Source organism: Corvus cornix, chromosome 10 (assembly GCF_000738735.6).
Source record: "Corvus cornix cornix isolate S_Up_H32 chromosome 10, ASM73873v5, whole genome shotgun sequence".
NCBI classification, from domain to species: Eukaryota; Metazoa; Chordata; class Aves; order Passeriformes; family Corvidae; genus Corvus; species Corvus cornix.
The window spans coordinates 5,122,881-5,145,398 of record NC_046340.1 but is presented as its reverse complement, the minus strand read 5'-3'; the positions used below and the strand labels follow the sequence as shown (position 1 = coordinate 5,145,398).

Sequence of the window (22,518 nt, the reverse complement as noted above, 5' to 3'; positions counted from 1 at the left end):
GTCACCCCACTGTGTCTACTGACTGCACAGGAATTGGAGAGCTATGAAGATGGTGTGAGGTCATCCTAAAACAGGGCATGGGAAACCAGAGGTTTGTTAGGTTGCTTTAAGGCTTTGAGGGGCTAGATGGGATTGAGTGGAGCTTCTTTCCTGGACACACTATTCATTGCAGGAAAGCTGTTCATTTCCCACTGGGAAGAGGGGTGGAATCCTGTGCTTAACAGGGATTGTTTTGCTTCTGGGAGAGCTGCACCTGCTTCAAGGACGTCGAGTGACAAGCATGGAGCTCTAAATCTACTACTTACTTCCAAGTAGGATGGATTTTTTATTTTCCCTAGTGAAGATCTTTGTTTTCAACAGCAGGAAGTAAAGTCTCTGAACTTAATCTTGTGCAGCTCAGCCACAGCCAGAGCCCTCAGTAATATCCCCCCTCACTGTGACACCACTACAGGCAAGGTCAATGATGCAGGAGATCAGAAGGTGGTTCTTAGAACAGATGCTGGCTTTTAATGTGCTGTGTTACCCCTCAAGTAGTGGTTGTGGTAGCTGTTCTCATGATTTCAGGCTGAAGCAGAGGCTTGTTTTTAGGGTCAGGTAGTCAAGCAGCCCTTTGTCCCTGCCCCTTGCCCTTCTTAAAGCAGATCTCTGGGCTTTCATTTCTTGCTCTGCTGGAGTTAAACTTACGTCCCCCTTCATGAGCTGTCAAGTGTTAAGATGCAGGATTATATTTAGTCTCCCTTAAATCCAGACTGGAAGTTCTCTCCAGAATATTAAAACCCTGCTTAAAAGCAGCTTATAGGCTGCAACAGAAAACCAGAACCACTGAGTTATCATGGATGTTTCAAGACAATTCTGCTGCTGGCTGGAGATGCTCTTCCTGTGGCAATTTAATGTAGGAGGCCTACTAGATCTGGTTGGGACTACTTAAAGCAGGTATTTAGACATTAGGGCAACACTGTGACAGCAGCTGACTTCCCATGCAGTGAGATTTAAATACAACTCCTTTCCTACATAGCTGGAGTACGCGGCCCCTCCGACAACTGACCATTTCATAAAACTCACTCTGCTGTATTAGAAAAGTTATAGTAGAAATGTAAAAAACTCAGAGATACTACAAAAATCTATGTACAAGTTCTGCAGGACTGCAGAGCATCTCCCTCTGAAGCTGCCAGGGCTGAGCAAACCCTTGAGCTGAGGATTCCAAATTGTAAACAAGTTTTTAGTGTTAAGAGGCCTGGAAGGAAGGTGTCTCCTGCTTCACAGTGTTTAAGCTGCTCAGGGAGCAGAGAAAAAGTCCCATCAGTGCTGCCTGGACTGGCAGCACTGTGGAGAATGTAGGCTGGTGCTCCCACACCTTACACCCTCAACTCCCTTAGGGTGACAAGTCACATCTTTCTCAGGCCTCTGAAATGTAACAGGGTCGTAGTCAGGCTGGCGTGCGGGGTCAGCAACACCCACTGCTCCCTGCCCGGTGCCAGATGAGTGTGAAGGCTGTCTCTAGAGCGGGTTTTTCCTCACATCTATCATGGCTGGGTGATAAGGCACTGGGCTCATGTTCAGGCTGGCTCTGCGCAGCTCCCGGCGGGGTTTGGCAGCAGGAGCCAGGCTCCGCGCTGGCTGCAGCTCGTGGGGCTGCCCCGCTCTCAGCGCCTGCTCTGCGTCCCTCTGCCGAAGGTCACCGGGGCTCTCGTTGGGCAGCAAGGAACGCCTCCAGGTCGAGGGCAAAGGGGCATGCACCAGGTCCCTGCTCTCATCCCTGGCCCGAGGGCTCTCTTCAGCGACAGCTGGAGGCATGGGCTGTTCCCTGAGGCTGGATTCCTCACAGGTGCCGAGCTCAGGGGCAGCTCTGTCCCCAGCCCCATGAATGCTTCTCTCCATCCCTGCTGAGAAAAATTGAGGGTACAGTGAGGTGAGTATCAGGATCCCTACTTTCCTCATCAAAGTTGGTGCCTGTATAGCAGTTGCTAAAGGACCTATACATGGACTGCTCTGGACTGCTCCAAGCTCTCACTGCCAGGCATGGCAACTGAAACTCCGTTTTAACTTGGCAGGAACAGCAAAGCCCTAGCCTGTGTTTCCTCTCACCTTTAGTCTGTCCAGGCTGGGGGTTCATGTTACTCAGTCTCTGGTTCAGCTCCTGGTTTGCCCACATGTAACGGCTCAGCTCCTTTTCCAGCACCTGAATCCTCGCCTCATACTGCAGCTTGCTGCTGGCCAGCCCCTCGTCCATGTGCTCTACAAGAAAAAACAAGGCTATTCCAGCCTGGGCGTCCTGTGAAAGACCAAAGCAGTGGCACTGCTGCCCGTTTGGGCAGCTGGGGGGTTACCACGGCTCTGCTGCAGCAGTAACTGCATGTTCTGCTCGTGCTCCTTCTGCTGCAGGGTGAGCTGGCGATCCATCTCCAGGCGCTGGCGCTCCACAGCTGCCTCCAGCCAGTACACCAGCTGCTGCTGCTCCTCCAGCTGCATCTCCAGCTCTGAGAAGGCAATGTGCTGCCTGTGCTGATCCTCTCGCAGTGTCACCACCTGGGCAGGGCCCAAGAGGAAGGAACACTTCAGCTCCTTCATGCCTGGGAAGATTTCCTGCCCCACTGAGCCTCAGTCAAGTTAGTTTTTTGGTACAGCTTACAGAGGTTAGTATTGCTGGGATGTCAGAGCTGCCTCGTGGAGGGAAGAGCAAGATGTGGCTGCACTGATGTGGCAGAGCCACTGCAGGGATCCATGCATCCTATGACTAGTTAAGCCCCTCTCCCAGCTGGGGGTCATGGTGCTGTAGCTTTGTGGCCTGAGTTTACAGGAAAACTACAGTATGATGCAAGGAGAAAGCTTGAAACTGAGGAAAACGAGAGTTTGGTCAGATCATAGTTTCTGTTAACAAGTGCTTTCAAGCTGTGTTAATTTCATTATGTGTTCTGGCTGGCTAATAATGTAATCACTAAAAGCCAGTAAATGAAATACAGCTCCCACCAGCACAGAAGGCAGTTGTCTCCCACCTTGTCAAAGTACTTGCAGAGCAGAGCTCGTGTCTCAGAGGAGGAGAGGTAGCTGAGCTTGGCCATGAGGTTCATCTCACACTGGGACAGCAGGCTGGCCGAGGCCCGCAGGACTCGCTGCCTGCACGTGATGGACTCATTCTTGTACTCAATGGCTGCATCCAGAGCCTCGATTGCCTCATCCAGCTGGAACAAGATCCGTTCTTCCTGCCAGGGCAGAGCTGCAGTTACTAGGGAGCAAAGGGTTTGCTTTGTCTCACCCTGCTCTAACCTTGTCATCACAATAGTGATGGTGGGAAGCTGGGATATACACTGTTTGGGATGCGGGGGAGCATCTGCTAATGACCTTGTGCTCAGGTTTTTACTTCTCTCCTACAACCTCCTGCTCCCCAGCCCCAGCAGAGGTACCTCTGGGGACAGCAGGGTGCCCTGACGCAGCTTGTTGTCGAGCTCCAGCCTCTGTTTGAGCAGCTGGTCCTTCTCCTGGCGCAGGCTGTTGATCTCCTGGCGGATCTGCTGCTGGTCGTGGGCACTGCCGTGACGCAGCTGCCCGTTCTTCTCGCTCAGCTCCTTTTCCAGGTGCTCCAGGCGGCTGGACACACGCACGATGTCATCTGTCAGGGCCTGCAGCAGAGGATGCTCAAGGGGAGCTACTCTGAAGGCAAGTCAGGCCCTCAGCCCCGTTCTACTTCCTCTGTAGGTCAAGTGACCCCCAGGCAGACGTAAGCCAAGGACTACCAAACCAATGAGCTCAGAGGCACAGCACAACCAGTCTTCCATAGAGACAGAGTTCCCACCCACTTTCCAACACCAACTAATCCTGGCCTGCAGCCCTCTGCCAGACCCAGGATGGCACCTACAATTTCCAGCCTCCACCTCTGCTGAAAATGAAGCACGGGGTTGAGGTGTCACACTGCTGTCCTACCTGGCTGGAGCGCAGCCGTTTGCTCTCCAGGCCATTCTTCTCCTGCAGCAAGGCTTCCTTTTTGGCCACAATAGCTTCCCGCTTCCTCAGCTCATCTTCCAGCTCATCCAGGGCCCGGCGCTGCTCAAGAACTTTATCCATCTCCATGTCCAGCCACTTCTTCTGTTCCTCAATTTTCTGATGGAGGGAGAGGCAAAAGGCATGTGTGTGTGCAGACAGCAGCAGCAATGCCCAGGACTCCTGGACTAAAGGGCAGTGGGGTTGAGATCAGAACAAAAGTCTCAATTTCATCTCTGCTAACCCCTTCAGCCCAGACTCCGCTGGTTTTATCCTTCCAGCTCCTCCAAGAGGCAAAGCTAAACTAAATTCCCAGCTGTCAAGGAGTTCTTGGAGGGCACATCTCCCACCACCCTTCTGCTAGCAGACAAAATTTCAAAGCTTCTTTACCAATGCCAGGATTTAGGAGAGATCCTGGTTCTGGGGGTAAGACAAGATCTTAAGTCCTCTGCTACTAGATGCAAATGACACTATGGACTGTCCTTCTCAAGGGCAGGATGGGCTCAGGTCCCTGTTTTCAGATCTCCCCCATCAGCGTGCAGTCTGCCAAGCATCCCCTCTGAACACGAATGCGGAGGCAAGGCTTGCTGTCTGTACCTGCTGCTGCTCCAAGCTGATGACAGAACCATTGCTGCCACTCCGCCGCTTCCTCTGGAAAGCCGCAATTTCCTCTGTTTTGATGCGCAGGATTTTCTGGTGCTGCTCATGCTTCAGTTCCAGTTCCTGCGTGTGAAAAAGCAGCCATGAGCATGGAGGGAGTGGGAGGTGTGAGGGCTGAGGGACAGCTTACGTTCTCCTCTATCTCTTCGGATACTCTCCGTCTTCACGCTCTCCGAGAAAATCGCAGACCACATCAGAGCCCACCCGCTGTCATCCTCACAACCACCACAGAAGCACAGCTGCTCCTGCCCTCTCCTACCTTGACTCGGTGCTGTCCCTTGTGCACCTCAGTCTCCAGCCGCCGTTTCTGCTCGCTCTCCTCACGCAGCCGCCGCTGCAGCTGCCCCTGCTGCCGCCGCATCAGCTGAATGTTCCTCTCCAGCTCCTGCACGCGCTTCTCGCTCTGTGCCGACAGCGACACCAGCCTCTCCGTCGCCTGCTTCTTCCTGCACAGAACCTGCCGGAGGGTGAAAATCGTCCTTGCCCTCGGCATCTCCCTGGTGCCCTTTGCAGAGACGCCCCCAACTCTGCCCCTGCTCAGCGCCGGGGTGGGCAGAGCCCTTCCCCCTCACCTGTGCCTTGCTCTGCGCGGCCGCCACGCGTGTGCGGTACTCCTGCAGCTTGCGCTTCTCCCCGGGGTCCCATGGCTCTTTGCCCTCCAGCTCCTGGAGCTGCTTCTGGCTGTCGCTGAGCTCTGTCCGCACCTGCTCTGCTTCCTGCTCCAGCTCACTGATCTTCCGGCTGTACTGCCTGTTCAGAGCCTGGGCGTCCTTGCCTGCAACACAGTCCCCTCTCTCACAGCCAGGATCCTGACCCTTTCTCCCCCTCCCCAAGTATTTCTGGCTACAGACACTGAATGTTCCCTTTCCTTCAGCCACTCCAGAGAAGCAAGAAACCAGTGGGAAGGGTTTCTGTCAGCTGGAGGGACGGGCAGACAAGGCCCTGCTGCTTACAGGGGAAGAGACTGAGCACAAGCAACACAGGAAGAGAAGACGGGGATGGAAGCAGAGATCAAGCACCAAGAGTAGGAGCAGGTTTCATGGGAAGTGGGTGTGTATCCCACCAGTAGTTCTGCACCTGTCTTAATGAGCTCTGTGATCAGCTCCTCTTTCATGCGGATGTTGATCGCCAGCTCTCGGATCTTCTGCTGTGCTTGCACCAGCCTCCACTCAGAGTCCTTCCCTGGCAGGCGCTCCCAGGAACCAAGCAGTGACTCCCGCTTCCCACAGACTTCTGGAACACAGATTCTCAGGTAAGGAAAGTCGTATCTTAGCAGCTGGGTGACAGAAGGATGATCTGTTATTGGATCTGTAGCCAGAGCCTGGCACAGCATTGCCCAGAGTCACCTGAAGCTTCCACCAAAACACACACCCTTGCCAGACCCTAGGAGTTCAAGTTTCTCCCTAATAAAAGCAGCTGGACTGTCAACTGCTCCATTTTTGTCCTCTGGGCTCAGGTGGGACATCAACATTACCCAGTGAAGCACCGCCAGCCCAAGAAGATTGTCCAACAACCTGTGGTTGCTACTTGCCTTTTGACAGCTCCAGCTGCTCCTCCTGAATTGAGTGGGCATTGCCTCCACTTGGCTCCTCACTCAACTTGAAAATCTCCTTCTTGCTCAAATTTTGGATCCCATTTCTAGAAGGAGAAGCAAATTAATCAGTTTGGTCTGGGCAGTGCTAAAGCTGTTCCCAGTAAGGACCCTTATGATCGACAGGCTTCAGGAGGAGATGGAAACAATAGCTGTGGTCAGGAGAGACGGTAATTAGCTCCCCAGGGAGCAGTGAGGTGTCTGGGCAGCATCACTGATCCCTCAGGCAGCATTTGCCCCCATATCAGACATGAGGGCAGAGCTGCAGCAGTGGGACAGCCAGCTCACTGCCCAGGGCACTGCACAGGGCTGGGACAGCCCCAACTCACCGGCGCTGGGACAGGGACCGTTTCCGTTCCCATTCCTCCAGCTCCTCTCCCGAGGACAGTTCTGATGGCTTCTCCAAGTCCTGGCTGAGCTCCCTCCGTAGCACCACATCTCTGACCTCAGGATCACCAGTCAGGCACTGGGTGTGGTTCGGCTGCCAGCCTGCCGGCTCCTCCTTCTGCAAGGAGGAGCTGCTGCTGAGCTTCTGGGGCACAGAATTGGAAAGAGGAAACAAGCTGTGTGAGAGCCAGTGTTAGAAAAAGCGGCTCCCAGCTGAGCATCGCTGCTAGACATAAAGAAAGGCAACAAAATGGAGCTGAGTGTATTTTCAGGAGAACTGGTGTGTTGCCAGACCCAGCTGCCTGTGCTTCTGCTGCTCAGACACTGAACAAATCTGGGACTCACCCACAACATCAAAATAAAAGCCTCAGTTTTGAAGCTGGGCTGTTTTTGCCAGAGCTGTAAAACTCCGGATTTGAACACTGAGCACAGTCCTCTGGACTATGCTTCTGACAAGGGTCACACTCAACATAAGGGAAAAAGCAATTCCTACAGTGGGGAGCAGACAGGTGAAGAGGCAGCAGTTCTTCAATGGCACAGCCTCATGCCCTCACCTTCTTGCAAAGAGCTCTTCCCGTCTGCTCAGGAAGCAGCCCCGAGGGAACCCCACCAAGGCCATGGGATGGGGCAGCATCCAGTGGGGCCGTGTGAGGTCTCTGGCTGGCAGTCACCAGGTGAAGATTTTCCAGCAGTCCTGGCACACACAGGTTTGGCATTGCCATCTCCAAGCGCACATGCAGCTCCGAGATCTTATCCTGCTGCTCCTGCAGTTTGTCACTCTAGGAAACAATGAGAAAAATATGTTTACACACATGTTGATCTGAGACCTACTGCAGAGGAACCTGAAAGCTGGGCTGAGTGCCCCTGGGCAAGGAGAGGAGTGGGGCAAGTCCTACAGAGAGAGCAGAGCCCAGAAATACCTGCAGCTTATACTGTTCCATAGCATCCTCCAGGGCAGCCAGGAAATCACGGTTCTCCTCCTCCAGGCGTTCCACTTGCCTCTGCAGCTTGGCCACTTGCTCGTCTTTGATGGACTCACACTTCTTGGTGCTCACCTGCTCCCCAAAATAAAAGAGAGGCAGCATCAGCACCCACCTTGGCCCTTCCCATGCTGAACTCTGTAAGGACACAACAGCTCTGCAGACTCAGATTTTTCCTGTAAAATATATCTCAGCTGCAGCTGAATCCAATTTCTCCCTCCCTGCTGGGATGACCATGTCTTTCTGCCTCCCTAGGGCCTCCTGGACAGGTTGCTTCTCCTCCCATCCCTCTCCTGACCCTTCCATCATGCCACGCTGGGGCTGCTGTGGCCATGAGACGAACCCAACCTCAGAGCTGTAACACCCCCATCACCTGGGCTTTTGCCAGCTTTGAGCCTTGTGCCTCAGCGCCCTGATCTTCCATGGAGGTGCTCTCAATGCCGCTATCCAGCCCGGCTGAGGTCAGTTCGCTCCTCTCACTCTCCACCGCGCACAGCCACTCCTTAAGGCGCAGCACCTGCTCCACGGTGAGGTTGCTGTCCTCCTGGAGCTCCATGAGCAGCCGGTACGCTGCGTCGGTGCAGGTGCGGTAATGGGCGCACTCGGCCAGCAGCCGGGCCGTGGCGTCCGGCGTGCAGCGCTTGGTGCCGGCCGAGCGGTGGATGATGCGGGTCTCGGAGCGCTGCCGCTGCTCCAGCGCCTTCTGCAGGTTCTTTATCTGCAGGTGGAGCTCCTCGATGTGCTCCGTCTCCTTGCGGCAGTTCACCACCGCCTTGTTCTGGATGTTCTGAGCCCGGTTGGCGTAATTCAGAGTGTTGAGGCTCTCGTCGAAGTCAGAGGATGATGGGCTGACACAGGCTATCATCACGGTCTGGGCGTTCCCCCCCAGAGAGTCTTTCAGGATCCTAAGGGAGAGCACAGGGATTAAAATTGCGGAAATACAAAGTAACACAGGAAACAGAACGTTTTCAACCCTTTTCAGAGGTTAAGCTGAAGGAAAATGATGGCCTTGCTCTGTAGGTGGTTTGGCACTAGTGAGGTGAGTGGAATCATTAAGCAGAGGATTAACAGTTTGCACCACGGCAAATTTCCATCCACGTAACTCCTCAGGTTGGGAGCTCCCTGACTCTGTGATTGCTGCTAGGTATGTGCTGCCAGGGCTCCTGCTGGAGACTGCAAAGGCCACCTGCTCGAGCAAAGAGCTAACTGTGGACCATGAACTGAGCCTACTGTAAGTAGTTTTTATTCCTTGCCCGGCAGGAAGGGCAGGATAACCCACAGCAACACCTCATCTCAGCTTCAGCAGCACGACTCATGCAAGCCTCATCTTCTCCAGCACTGCAATGAGCTAGGCCTGCCATTTCTAGCCTGGCCTCATTGCTCCTTGAGATTCCCTACACGAAAACCCACAGAGAGGGCAGACCTGTTAACTGAGCCCGTGAGATGTGGGAAGTCCTGGTCCCAGAGGTACCTGGTAATTTTGGAGTCTCTGTATGGGATGTGGGTGGTCTTTCTCCGAGGATCTCCCAAGGCACTGATGACGTTGCCCAAGGCCAGGAGGCCGCAGTTGATCTGGATGCTCTCCTTCAGCCTCTCCCCTGTGTTTCCTGTCTTCACAATTCGCTCTGAGCCCGCCAGATCCACAAAATGAAACTTGGACACCAGGACCTGTCCGGCGGCGGGGACAGCGGGGGGCGGTGGTGCAGGGGCAGCCGGCCAGCCCCACGCCGCTGCTCCATGGTCACTGTGAAGATGGTGTGCGAGCGGCTCGACTGCCTGTTGATGTGGGTGGCTCCCGTGTGCTTGGCTGTGTTCCCCATCTCCAGCAGGCTCAGCACCTCGTCCAGCCCTTCCACTTCTGACTCCTTCACACCGCAGAGCACTGCAAAGCAAAGGCAGCTGCGGCTGGGAGGGATGGGCTGCCCGAGGATGCAGCTCCTCTGCACAGCCTGCTGCTGTCACCCTGCCTGTAGTGGGCCTTGCCCAGACCGGCTTTCAGGACTAAACACAGCAAACTGCTGCAGGAGACAAAGGGATGGAGGAAGAAGACCTGGCTCTGCCTTCATGGATAGATAACCCAACTCTGGCCTACAACGTGGGGAGAAAAGGAGCCCGCGCACAGCCACACATACCAATGTTCCCCTTGTCATCCTCCCGGATCTGGATGTCTTTGCTGGCTGTATCCACCTGCAGCAAGTCCCGAAACTCCTCCTTGTACACTTCCAGGTAGGACACTCGGACTGTGTAGTCGATCAGGTCATTCTCATCGATGAGCCTGAAGGTCTCGGCCATGGCTCGTGGGATGATGCCCTGCTCATCCTCATTGATGGAAGCTGGCAAAGAGAGGCACACACTCACGGAGAGCAGGGAATGTCCAGGGAGCCCACGCTGGCTGGGGACAGAGCTGTGGTCAGAAGCCTGCCTGCAGCACACGTCAGCTGGAAAGGAGCAGCCTCACAACTCTCCCACTGCTCAGCCCTCGCAGCCTGGGTTAAACATCCCACAAGACCTCTGGGCAAATCCTATCCCACTGCTGTGCTGGATTCCAGCAAAGCTTCCTGTTTCCAGTCCTTCCTCAAGAAGGAAAAAGCACCTAGCATTTTAGTGAGTATCAAACACCATGTCTGCAGCTACAGTGTGCTGTGCTTTGAAGCCAACATGGCTCTACAACTTTTTCCAGCTCCAAGAAGAGGTTTTTTTGATGCTTGCAGCTTGCTTGTATCTGACCACAGCACTCTGCTGCCTGAACTTTAAATGTTTTTCCTTTTGTCTCCAACAGCCATGTAAAATGGCAATTCCCAAATTTGGTGCAATGATAGCCTAAAATGGGAGACTGAAAACAGAGGTAGATTAAAAGTATGAAACAATTTAGTGTTTACAAATGATGCAATTAAGTAAAGATGACTGAAATATTTACAGTACATCCTCTGTAAGAAACCACAATGCCGTTAAATCAGAATGAAGAAGTTTCCTCTTTCTCCATTTCCTTCATATAAAGAAACTTACAGGATTAACACTTGCAAACCTCCCTCTCCTTCAGGTTTATTTCAGGACCTAAGACTATCACCACCACCTCCAGAGCTGGTGGAGGACCAGGTCCTGTCACTTGTCCTGCAGTGAAAGAGGAGAAACCTGCACACCCTGATCTCAAATGTGTCCATGGGGGTTGGCTGCAGCAACAAAGGTAGGGGGGAAGGAAAAGCTGCCGGGGGTACGGGGGGGGGGTTGGCTTGAGCTGGAGGGGCTGGCAGGGTGTGTTTGGGAGTGATACTGGAAGTGATGGAGATGATGATGCAGTTGGGCTCGGGTAGAGAGAGCAAAGGTGCTGAAATGGGTGTGGACAGCAGCACCGGTGAGGCTGGTGGGTTGGGAGAGATGGCTGGGATAATGGTGGTGTGGGTGGCTTGGCTGCGGATGGAAGGAGATGGCGATGGAAGGAGGTGGCGATGCGAGGCTGGTGGGGATGCTGGAGGGATAGGGATGCCGGCGGAGCAGGGATGCTGGCGGGACAGGGATTCTGGAAGGACAGGGATTCTGGCGAAGCAGGGATGCCGGCGGAGCAGGGATGCTGGCGGAGCAGGGATGCCGGCGGAGCAGGGATGCCGGCGGGACAGGGATGCTGGCGGAGCAGGGATGCTGGCGGAGCAGGGATGTTGGTGGGACAGGGATGCTGGCAGAGCAGGGATGCTGGCAGAGCAGGGATGCCGGCGGAGCAGGGATGCTGGCGGAGCAGGGATGTTGGTGGGACAGGGATGCTGGCAGAGCAGGGATGCTGGCAGAGCAGGGATGCCGGCGGGACAGGGATGCTGGCAGAGCAGGGATGCCGGCGGAGCAGGGATGTTGGCGGAGCAGGGATGTTGGCGGGACAGGGACGCCGGCGGAGCAGGGATGCCGGCGGAGCAGGGATGCTGGCAGAGCAGGGATGCCGGCGGGGCAGGGATGCCGGCGGAGCAGGGATGCCGGCGGAGCAGGGATTGCTGGCGGGCACGGCGCCTCCGGTCCCGGCGAGACTCACCGACGCTGGCCTCCCCGATGGTGTAGGTCTTTCCGGAGCCGGTCTGCCCGTAGGCGAAGACGGTGGCGTTGAAGCCGCGGAAGAAGGCGCGCAGCAGCGGCTGGACGCAGGCCCGGTACACGGCCGCCTGCCCCGCCGCCTCGGGCAGCACGGCGGCGAAGCGGAACCGGCGGCGGCCCAGCGCCACCTCGCCGGTGGCGGCATCGCCCCGCAGGCAGGGCCGGTGTCCCCGCAGCGCCTCCCGGGGCAGCAGCGGCCGCACCCGCACCGCCACCCGCACCGCCGCCGCCTCCGCCGCCATGGCCGCGCCGGGCGCGCCGCGATGGCGTCAGCGGCTCCTCCCGGCGCCGGGAGAGAGGGAGGGAGGGAGGGAGGATGCGGCCGGTCCTCGCTGCATCCCGGGGAGAGCGCCCGGCGGCAGCGGGGGACGCTCGTGGGCTCTGGGGGTTGCGCGGCGGCTCCCCGGTGCTCCCGAGGAGCTGCGTCACTCGGGAGGCGCTCCATCACTCTTGGGATGCTTCGCCACTCACAGGGGGCTCCATCCCTCGTGAGATGCTTCGTCACGTGCGAGACCCCGTTAATCGTGAGGTGTTCCGTCTGTGGTGAAACACAGTTCCCCGACCCGTGAGATGCTCCGTCAGGCACAAGGGACTCGCATCTCTCGTGAGCTGCTTCATCGCTGACGAGACACCCCAGCACTTGTGACACTCCTCCACTCCTCGCAGACATTCCCACGATCACCGTGGGGAAGGGAGAAGGGGCTACGTGGCCCTGCCGAGGCACAAAGTGCTTGAGGTGGAGGCGTGGGCACCTCCTGGGATGCAGTTTGCGGAGCAGCTGGTGCAGACAGCTGGTGCTTCCCGGCCGCCCGCCGTGCTGGGGGCTGGCAGGGCCGGCTCAGCCACTGACGTATGTTCAGGACAATCTGAGCGATGACAAAGTTTTTCATCCGGCTGCCTGCAGTTCCCTCTGCACCGCCCCTGCGGCTGCGGGGAGGGGTATGGGGCCTCGTGGGGTCCCCCGGGTGCCGTGGGAAGCGCTGGACTGTCGGCTGTGCCGAGCGGAGTTGTACACACGGCTGGGACTGCCGGAGGGGCACGGCCACGCTCGGCATGGGGCTCCGGCTCCCACTGCGCCGCAGCACCAGCTTCACCCCCGACCACCCTGCCCTCATGGAGGTGCCTGGCCCCACTGCCCTGAAGATGGAAGCGAACGTCCTTGTCATGGGAGCAGACAACGTAGGGAAATCAGGTGAGAACTGACCGTGAACTGGAACAGGGGATTCCCAGGCTGAAAACTGCAGCGGTGTTTGGAGGACGAGTGGCAGGGAACAGCCCACGGAGCAAATTGATGAGGTGGGGCTGAGCCCTGGGGTGCAGCTGTGATTCAAGGTGGGGACGCTGAGCACAACCTTGTAGGCAGCTGGTGAATGACAGGGAAAGGTATTTTGCACTGAGCTGCAGTTTGCTGATGCTCCGGGTCATGCTGATGCTTGGGTTTGTGCTGTGCCTCTGCTGCACTCACAGACCTGCTGGGGGAAACTCAGAGGTCGTTCTTGCTTGTAGGAGTTTACAATGGGATGGTGCCTGACTCTGCTCTGGATTTAGAAAGGAGAGTCCTCCAGGTTTAGGGTTATTCTGATGATTCCTGTCCTTCCCTCTGCAGCTCTGACCGTGCGTTTCCTGACCCGGCGTTTTATTGGAGAGTACGGAGACATGGGTGAGTGCCAGGCCAGGTCCAGGCCAGTTCCCAGCAGGGACTGGGTTGAGAGACAACCCTGCTTCTGCCTGTGGGATTTCATTGCAGCCTATCTTCTCCTGCCTTTCTCCAGAGCCTTTGCCTGCTCCCAGGGGCTCAATGTTGTATTTGTTCAGTGACCCATCTGTTTGCTCTGGAACTGCTTCTCTGGGGTGCAAAAGGTCCAGGGTGGCAGCTGGTGACACCATGAAGACGACTATTTTTTTTTTTTCTTTCATGGGGGGCAGAATTCATCTACAGCCACAACCTGACTGTGGATGGCCGAGAGATTCTCTTCCACATCTGGGACGTCCCCAATTCCCAGGTGAGAGGGCTCCACTCCTATCACCCGCTTCTACCCCAGGGACAAAAAACCCCTTTACTGGATGTTACCTCTGGGGAACCACAGGCTGGGAGGTGCAGTTGAGCAAAGCTCTCAAATCAGAGTTTCATAGGTGACGGAACCCTTCTCACCTGCCAAGCACAGGGCAGCAGTGTTGCTGGCAGGGTAGCAATAGTTACCTTAGCCCAATGGCCCTCTGGCTGAGAACACTGGAGCTGAAGCACTGATGCTAATACAGGACTGTGCTAAAGAAGGGCAGGTGCTGCTCTGAGGTCCCCACACTCTTACCACCTACAGCCTGCAGTGCTTGGCAGCTGGGTGAGGGTTAGGGTTAGGGTGTGATGCTGAAAGCTGAATTGTTCCTCCGTGGTGAGGTCTGCCAGGTGCTGCTCTGCCCTCCTCAGTACTCCTCTTTCTCTCTGCCCTTTTGCTGTTCTCTAGCCGTCCCTGTCCCGTCAACCTCAGGATTGCCCTCTTCTAGCAGGCAGGCGTGGGGGGAGGGGGCCCGATAAAACAACCCTTCCTTTCCTCTTTCCCCAGGAGCAGGCAGAGGATGGCTCCTCAGAGGAGAAGCGAATCCAGTGGGCAGACAGCTTTGTCCTGGTCTACAGTATCTGTGACCGTGCCAGCTTCAACATCCTGCCCCTCAAAATCCAGTTCATCAAGGCAGCCAAGGAGGGGCAGAGCCAGGAGAAGGTGCCCATTGTCATTGTGGGCAACAAACGGGACCTGCACCACCAACGGGTGGTGTCCAGCGAGGAGGGGCGGCTCCTGGCCCTCTCTTTAGACTGCGGTTTCTATGAGGTGTCTGCAGCTGAGGCTTATCACGGGGCCCTCATGGTCTTCCATGGACTGGCCAAGCGTATCCCGGACACCAAGCTGGCTCTGAAGAAGGGTACAGGGATCCGTGGCATCGTCAAGACCATGTCGGCTGTGTTTGCCCGTAAGCGAACGGACTCCCTCTGAGCTACTGCACGGATGTTGCTGCCCTCTGTGCTGCCCAGCTGGGCCCAACCTCCTCACTGGGTGCCCATGGAGATGGTGTGTGTCTTTCCATGAGTGTGATGGGTTCCTTGCTGTCCTCCTAGCGTCAGGGTCTGGGTGTCCTGCCATGCACAGCCAGTGCAGCTGAGGACTGTAGTGTGTTACTCTTGGCTCTGCCATGGGACAGTCTCATCTTTTTGCTGTACCAGCTTTTTAGGTGCCTCCTGCTTTCTTCTCCTGTCCTCCAGCACTGGAAAACATGGGGTGATTTTGCCAAAGCTCCAGGCAGCAGCATCCCTAGCTCCTGCCACAGGACTGCCCAGGCTGTCAGCGAGTAGGGAAGAGATCCTGCTTTTGTACAGCACACGACTCCCTGTCTCTCCCCTCCTACCCTGGGATCCTTATTCCTCTTTAACACTCATCAGGATCCTCTTCAGTAACCCTGGAGCACCCATGAGCTGGAGAGGAGGTGGTTTCTCCGCTGAGGAGGCACTGGTAGTTCCCACGTCTGTATCACCGTGTGAGAGTGTCCCAGAGCCCACGGCACTGGCAGTCCTGGAGCATTTTGGTGAGGGCTGGTGCTTCCCATCCCCCCGCCTTGCTTTTGAACAGTCCTGCTCGTGGCCTTCTCCCCCACAGCCTTTCAGCGATCGCAGCCGTTTCCCTTGAGCGGGCGAGTGCTGTACAGGCTGTGCCTGGGAAAAGCCAGGCGCGGGGCTCGTTCCCAGGATGGGGATCGCACCACGCGCCTTCCCAAGCCACTCCTTCTGTAGGGCTGCCAGTCCCCGGGGAGGAAAGGAGGTGGGGAAAGGGGTCGCTGGGCTCCTTGATGAACCCTTCTCCTGCTGGGAGGTTTTTCCCTGCCTCTCCCAAACCCTTCCCTTTGAGCCCTGGGAAAGCAGTGTGTTGGAAGAGGGTTTGTGCGTGCTGAATGGACACTGATTTCTCTGCTGTGTTCTTCTGGAAATGCAATAAATTGTCTTTGGCAGGAAGCCCCGGCTCCTTGGAGCTGTGAATTTGTACTTGGGGCATGGGAAGAGACACGTACCATGCTGGGCATGAGCACCCACTATTCCTGTGGCAGCTACCCACAGGGAATGTAACGGGATGTTTCCCACACCCGCTCCCCTGGCCCTGAGTTGGGGGTCTCACCCCACTCTGTTGCCTTGGTTGGGTGTCTCACTCCCATAAAGCAGCCGAGCACATGGGGTGAGCGGTGTGTGGTTTATTATTGCAGGTTTATTATTGCAGCAGATACAACAAGGTGGTGTGGGAAGCCAGGTGATCCTGTGGGAGAGGGGCTCCAAGAGCTCCACCTGTTCTCACCAGCCTTTTTCCTGACCCCACCAGCTGGGAGGGAGGTCCCAGGGCTTTCCCACTCATGAATCCTGCTGGTTGGTGGGGATCTTCAGCCCCTCCATGGAGGAGAAATCTGTGGCCAGGGATGGGCCCTGCAAGGAGGGATGGAGGGAGGAAGGATGGAGAAACAGGCTCTCTATGGTGATGTTTGACAGCTTTGCCATCCTCCCTGCTCTCTCTCACTGCTGTTCGCAATGTGTAGGCCGTCTAAGTTCACTCTGTCTGCTGAGCAGGCTCCAAGGTAGCCTCGTGCCAGCCCTGGCTGGTCCCTTTCTTCTGGTCTCATGGTTCTTTCCACATCTCCTTCACCTTTCTAGTCCCACCTTCCCCCACCTTCTCCTTCCAGCAGCAGAGCTTTTGGTTGCCTTTATTCCCCCATCCTGGCCTTGATGCACTCCACAATAAGCTATCCCATGGCCTGTCTACCACTTCAAGCTCCTGTCCTGGAACAGGGGTGTGTGTGGGCAGCTGGCAGGGGCCCAGGCAAAGCGTGCTGAGGGGATTTGAGAGAGGCTGGGATGTGCTTGTCCCCCTCCCCGGCTCAGTCCTTCTTGAAGACAGGACTGTAGAAGTTGCCGTAGTAGGCCCGGCTGTACATGGACTCAGGGCTGAAGCGGTAGGAGCCCTCGCTCACCCGCCTGTTGTAGGGGGAGAAGGCGGATTTCCGCGGGAAGGGGTAGTCGGGATCGAAGGCAGGGCTGCGGTAGTAGTTGTGCCGCAGGAAGAGGGGGTCCTCGAGCCCCAGGAAGGACAGGGGGTGATGGCCGCGGTACTGCCGCCAGTCACTCCTTAGCTGGGATTTCTCCTCAGTGGAGGGGGCAGCAGGCTTGGTCTCCTCCTCCTCCTTCTTCTCTTTCTTCTCTGTGTTGGTCTTGCTGCCCCTGGATGCTTCTTCTTCCTTCACTGACTGTCTGCGGAGCTGAGAGATGGGGTAAGCACCTGGCCAGGCTGTACCCACCTGCCAGCCCTGCTCCACCTGTGCCACACAGCCCACCCTTAAATTGGGATAAGCCAGTTTGCCCCCAGGGTGGAGGGGAGTGGGTGGCTTGCAGCCCTTGAGCAGCTGTGGTGGAGAAATGGTCCCAGGGGAACAACAGGCTGAGGTAAAGGAGAGAGGACAGGATCTCAGCGTGAACTTTCACCTTCCCAGGAGTGTGGTCACACCTTGGCTTGGGCATGAACTGTGAATGTGCCACCACAGTCTGACCTGTTTGTTCTACTGGAGGCCTCACTGTCATGGCTTGGGGGATGCTCAGGAGGAGGGTGGGGCTGAGGGGTCTTCAAGGCACCCCATCCCCCAGTCTGGTACCCCCTGACATTGCCTGGAGTTATGGGGTGCTCATGGGAGGAGATTAAGCAAAATGGGGTTGCTGGAGATGGACAGGGCCTGGCTGGGGACAAACTCACCGGCACGTAGCTGTACAGGGTGCCCAGCAGATGCTTCGGGGCACTGACGAGGGTGCCCCCAAGAGCATCCACTGTCTCCATGGCCCTGGACAGCCTGCGGGGGGTGAAGAGGATCAAGCCCTCTGCCGCATCCCAGGCCACGGCTGGGACCTTCTTCACGCTGGAGATGCCAGAGGCGCAGGCTGTTTGCAGGTTGTGAGCCATGCTGCCCACCAGCCCGGGGTCCTGCCCTGCCTGCCCAGAGAAACCAGCTCAGCTCCTGGCCGTGGCCTCTGCCCCACCGGCCCCTCCAGGCAGAGCAGGGGTGGCCCTGGGTTCCCTATCCCCTTTGCAGCACTAATCCTGAGAGATTTCAGCTTGCTGCTCTGCAAAAGCCACCACAGCTCTTTGCAGCAGGGTCTCTCCCTGTCCCTGCCAGCTCCCCCCACTCCAGGCCCCGGGGGACCCTCTGCTCGGGGCTGTGCTTCCGCTGCAGGCAGAGGCAAAGGGCGCTGACCCCAACCTGCCGCTTCCCGTCCCCAGGTCCCAGCGGAGCCGAGGCTGGAGACTGTTCCCAGCGCCACTGGCTCACACCACCCCTCACAGCTGGGACCATGGCAGGGGGATTTTCAGAGGTGTTCAGAGGCTCAGTAGGGAGTTTGGTGCTGACATCCCACAGCTCCAAAGGAGTTTTGAACATACAAGCTGGGGTGACTTTGCCTGGCACAGAGGCTGCCCACAGCCCCCAGCTTTGGGGAATCAGGGAAGGGGACAGCTGGGGCTGCCCCACTGCCAACCCCTTCTTGCCTCCTCCAAGCTGCAGTTCAGGGTTGAGCAGGGGTGGGGGCCTGGTCCCCAAAGGTGTGGGGGAACAGCCTCCATGCTTGCATGCTGCATGGGTAGAAGGATGCTTTGGAGCATCCCCAGCTCATTGCTCTGCTTTTCTCCGTACCTTGGTGTGCTTGGTGTCTTTCTTCCCTGCCTTCTCCTGCTTCTGCTCTGGTGCCTTGCTCTGGTGCTGGCTCAGCCAGCCCGTGCTGCCCTGCCCATCACTGCGGGTCTGTGGGGCTGGGGGGACACTCGGCTTGGCCAGGCTACCCTGCAAGGGGAGCAAAAAGCCACGGCTCAGAGGGAGCTGGCTGGTCCCATCCACTCCATCCTGCTCAGCCTGAGGATTTCACAGGGGTGTGCAGGGAGCAGGGAGTTCATTTGTGCATCTGGGGAGAAACCCTGAGGGCAGATGGGAGCTCTGGGATTTTGGCACAGGCCAGGGAAGATATTCCCACTGCAGCATGGGATAGGAGAGGCACCTCCTTCTCCCCATCCCCTCTGGGTCTCTGCAGGGGCTTTTTGCTTTAGGAAAGATGCTATGGCAAGGCCATAAATCAAAAATTACACACTGGGAGCCTGCTAAAAATAACTTGTCCCACTAATGTGGTACATGGTTACGTGTGAACATCATGCAGGAGCTGCCAGCCCCAGCTTGTCCTGCTGAGCAGGGGAAATGTACCCTGCTCAATTTGCTCCAAGGAGCTTGAAGTGTCTTGTCTGAAAGCAGAACCAGCTCCAAAGAGGATGTGGGGGAGCAGGAACCCAGCAGATGGGTCCTGGCACTCACCAGGATGGGGATCCAGGAGGCCAGCTCCTGCCCTTTGGTTTTGGCACGCTGGAGGCTTTGGGTGGTTTGCTGGTAAGCACGGTGGGACATGGTGCTGACCAAAGCGCTGATCCGGCCCAGGGTGCTGGGAGCACTGGGAGCGCTGGGAGTGCTGGGAGTGCTGGTTGTGCTGGGTGCACTGGAAGCCCTCGGAGCACTGGGAGTGTTGGGAGTGCTAGGAGTGCTGGGCTGCTGCTGGGATACCTTTGATGTTGACAGATGTTTCTTTTTGGGCTTCTTCTCTAAAGGCAGAAGAGTACAGGCAGAAGAATGGTGGGAGGGTTACATCCTGGTGGGACAATCCTCCTAGGTAGCCTTATGCCAAAACCCAGGGGCTGCCTCCTGCCCTGTGCACCCCACAACCGAGGAGCCACCCAGCTAGTTGCCACCAAACTCCCTCAGAGGGGATTTGGGCATCAGGACTACCTGCTTCTTCATCCTCCTCTGGCAGCAGGTATTCCATCAGCTTCTCCAGCCCTCCCAGGGCTGTGTCGACCCCTGCAGCTGCCATCTGGGTCACCGAGTTCTTCCTCGTGTACTTGGCTGTTGTTTCCACAGTGTTCTTGGTGGCCTCATAGCCCTCTGCTGCCAGCTCTATGATCTTATCCACGGAGCTGCCAATGGTGCTTTTGGCGCTTTGGAGGGGGCAGGAGATGGTGTCCTTCAGTTCAGATGCAAGCTGTGGGCACAGAGGTGGAGAACAGCCCCACTGGTGTGCTTGGGGTGGCATGGGACAGCCAGAGGGACTGCAGGGACCCCATCCATGTCCATGCCAGCAAACAGCTCCAAGAGTGACATAACACCTCTCTCCAACCTGGGCTGGGGGTAGCTGGCAGGGATGGGACACAGGGCATTGTCGACTTATATTTGGGAGCCCAAGCTGTTCTTTAGGCTGCAGCAGCCCTTGGAGGAGCCCTCACTTGGAGATGCTGCTGTGTTTCCCAGCCAGCAGCCCCTCACCATCCAGAAACAAGACAACAAGACTAGAGGAGATACGCTGTGGGCTCTTCAGAGGGGCTGGAGGGTCCCAGATTGTCCTGCCTGTGACCTACCTTGTCAACAGGGTACTGGAGGGCAGGGATCTTCTCCTCTAGGTGGTCCAAGCCCCGGCAAGCCAGGTTGTTGGCTACAGTGACTGCCTTGGGCAAAAGCATGGTAAGAAATGCGCCTGGGCTGTGCCAGGCACGTGCTTGTGCCAGCACTGTCCCACCAGGGGAGGCTCTGGTGGGCCCCCCTGCCACATCCCTCCCAGCACGTGGACTCACACTGCGGCTCCAGCCGGCGCACCACGGGCTCCATGCCCCACATGGCCAGGGCACCGGCACCCTGCACGCCACGCTCGTACACCTCACACACCGAGGCCATCAGCGGGTGGGACTCCTTGGTGCTGCTGTACTTCCTCTGCAGGGTCTCGCAGGTCGAGCTCACCACGGGCAGCTGCAGGACCCTCTGCAGCACGTTCTCCTGCAAGGGCAGATGGGCATGGGTGAGCCAAGAGCCCTTCCCTGAAGAGTGCCCCATTGCCCACACACCGGTGGCTCTTGGTGGGTTGCAGTGACCAGAGGACCTCGGCTTGCACAGGAGGAGGAGGAAGCCATTTCTCAAGCCCCACTGAGGGTCTCCCAGGTATGTTGTGTAAGGACGAGCAGGCTCGCTGCTGCCACTGAGGGAGCAGGGACACTGCAGGCATGTCCCAAGGGAGACAGTCCCCACTCCTCCAATTGTCCAAGAACAGCTACTTGGGTGCTCCCTCTGGCTTCCCACCCTGGTGGAAACCTCCATGACTTCTGGAGGTTTGGGGACTAAATGGGGCACGGATGAAGGACAGGCACAGTTGGCAGTTATCAGTTAGTCCTTGCATCAGCTCAAGGTTAACTTTTTTGAATCGGAACTATTTAATTTCAAGCAAGTAAAAAGGTTTATCCTTTCCCTTTGATGATGCTCTATACTACTGCAGGTACAGATCCGTATAAAAATAACACAGGCACATGTGGGATGGCGTGAGATGTGGCTGGCATTCATCCAGCAGTCAATACACACTACCTGGCCCCCTTGGCACATCTCTGCCCTCCTCTCTCTCCCTTTCCCTTCACCCACCTTGGCACTTCCATCCTGCAGAGCCTGAGTCTTCTTCACCGTCATCGTGGCGCATCCACCTGCAAAGCAAAGTTGGGAGCCGCAGACTCTGCCTGAAGGCAGGGCTGGGCTTGGGCTCCCCCCTCATTCCTGCACCCCCCAAGCACAGCAGCTGGGCTGACACACACCTCCCATGGGTGCAATGGACGCGGCATTGCCCAACGCTTGACTTTTTACCAGTTAAACTGTAAAACCAAAGGCTGCACGCAGCCCTGCCCTGCTCATGTGCCTTAACACCCAAAGATACAACAAAATTAGTTGAGAGGCATCTAGTTTAGAGAAATTATGGTATGGGCAGGATAAAAGATGCTGGCAAAGCAAACTCAGAGAAACCAGGATGCTAACAGATGTGCATGAGAATAGACTCTGGCTGAGGAGGGGTAAGAATGCAGCACAGGAGCAGATAGAAGAGTAGTGGGTAGGGATGTTTTGAGATGTCCAGCTGAGGTCAGCATCCCCCTCACATACATCTGCTTCTAATGCCAACACTCATCCCTGTGAAACAGCTCCAGCTCCCAGCCCCAGCACAGACCCCCTTTTCTTAGCAGCAGATGAAATTCTGGAAATCTAGAGAGAATGGGTGATCCCTGCTTTCACTCCCTGGTCCCACAGAAGCTGACCTGGAGCACCCAGAGGGCACAGGCTACTCACCAAGGGCCAGCCTGTCCCCAACAGAGCAGGAGCAGAGAGCAGTGTCTGCACCGTTCCTTCACCCGGGTCCTGTGAGGGTGATGCACTGGGCTCTGGCCACTACCACCACCACGAGGCCCCACCTCCCAGTTGCGTGGGCTTGGGAGCTGACGGATTGCGGTGGAAAGGGGCCAAGGAGCTCCCTGAAACCACCGTAATTGGGAACAGATGATGGCAGAAAATCCCCTTTGTTGCCTTCCCTGCAGAGTCCAGAAGCTGCAGCCTGGCTGAAATGCTCCGGGGTTTAACACCACTGCTTCCACAGAAGATCAGAAGAAGCTGCCCTTGGACCTCACCACCTCAAAAGCAACAGATCTTGAGCAGACAGGGAGAAGGGGAAGAGTCAGGCAGGCTTTCCTAAGAGATGAAAACCTTCCTGTATTTCTGTAAGCCCTGTTATGCCTCATGATGGACCAGGATACGATCCTGTCGGGAAACCTAACACAGACCAAGAACATGGTTTCTCCCCAGGAGAGTTTACTAAGCACAGGGAGTAGAAGGCAGATGTGGGGAGACATATTCTGCTTGAAACAATCTGGTTTGGGCAGGTTTGTAATTTCTAAGACGATTCATGAGGCTTTTGGTGAGGAGGCTTTAGCTGAGGGTCAGGGCAGACAC

General features: G+C 56.7%; 3 protein-coding genes across 3 annotated transcripts; 1 reads left to right on the top strand and 2 right to left on the bottom strand.

Moving 5' to 3' along the window:
* Positions 1 to 481: 481 nt before the first annotated feature.
* Positions 482 to 11,924, bottom strand: KIF7 (kinesin family member 7). The gene is given in 19 exon segments (XM_039557541.1): positions 482 to 1,883; positions 2,086 to 2,235; positions 2,328 to 2,526; positions 2,994 to 3,200; positions 3,402 to 3,617; positions 3,919 to 4,095; positions 4,573 to 4,698; positions 4,895 to 5,092; positions 5,208 to 5,410; positions 5,713 to 5,868; positions 6,167 to 6,273; positions 6,556 to 6,758; positions 7,168 to 7,392; positions 7,534 to 7,668; positions 7,967 to 8,498; positions 9,065 to 9,294; positions 9,297 to 9,475; positions 9,726 to 9,926; positions 11,609 to 11,924. Coding segments are annotated over 19 exon segments (4,131 nt in total). The 5' UTR covers positions 11,910 to 11,924; the 3' UTR covers positions 482 to 1,497.
* A 69-nt stretch (positions 11,925 to 11,993) lies between these two features.
* On the top strand, positions 11,994 to 15,664 carry LOC104683939 (ras-related and estrogen-regulated growth inhibitor-like protein). Its single transcript, XM_010391051.3, has 4 exons — positions 11,994 to 12,859; positions 13,274 to 13,327; positions 13,594 to 13,670; positions 14,229 to 15,664. Exons 1-4 carry the CDS (start codon positions 12,541 to 12,543, stop codon positions 14,652 to 14,654), a joined length of 876 nt encoding a protein of 291 aa, XP_010389353.2. The 5' UTR covers positions 11,994 to 12,540; the 3' UTR covers positions 14,655 to 15,664.
* Positions 15,665 to 15,882: 218 nt separating this feature from the next.
* Positions 15,883 to 21,966, bottom strand: PLIN1 (perilipin 1). Its single transcript, XM_010391053.4, has 9 exons — positions 21,862 to 21,966; positions 21,172 to 21,230; positions 20,340 to 20,538; positions 20,127 to 20,209; positions 19,501 to 19,753; positions 19,036 to 19,316; positions 18,370 to 18,516; positions 17,439 to 17,672; positions 15,883 to 16,950 (listed from the first exon to the last, which is right to left on the bottom strand). The coding sequence occupies exons 2-9, from the start codon at positions 21,214 to 21,216 to the stop codon at positions 16,573 to 16,575; spliced, it is 1,620 nt and encodes a 539-aa protein (XP_010389355.2). The 5' UTR covers positions 21,217 to 21,230; positions 21,862 to 21,966; the 3' UTR covers positions 15,883 to 16,572.
* Positions 21,967 to 22,518: the final 552 nt, after the last annotated feature.

Bases quoted from the DNA above. Each gene is read 5' to 3' on its own strand.
- PLIN1 (XM_010391053.4), bottom strand. From the start codon at position 21,216: ATGACGGTGAAGAAGACTCAGGCTCTGCAGGATGGAAGTGCCAAG. The intron at 20,210-20,339 runs GTGAGTCCACGT...TGCCCAAGGCAG, and splicing joins GCGCCGGCTGGAGCCGCAGT to TCACTGTAGCCAACAACCTG. The intron at 17,673-18,369 runs GTACGGAGAAAA...TTCTCTGGGCAG, and splicing joins AAGACACCAAGCACACCAAG to GCAGGGCAGGACCCCGGGCT.
- LOC104683939 (XM_010391051.3), top strand. From the start codon at position 12,541: ATGACAAAGTTTTTCATCCGGCTGCCTGCAGTTCCCTCTGCACCGCCC. The intron at 12,860-13,273 runs GTGAGAACTGAC...TTCCCTCTGCAG, and splicing joins AGACAACGTAGGGAAATCAG to CTCTGACCGTGCGTTTCCTG. The intron at 13,671-14,228 runs GTGAGAGGGCTC...CTCTTTCCCCAG, and splicing joins GGGACGTCCCCAATTCCCAG to GAGCAGGCAGAGGATGGCTC.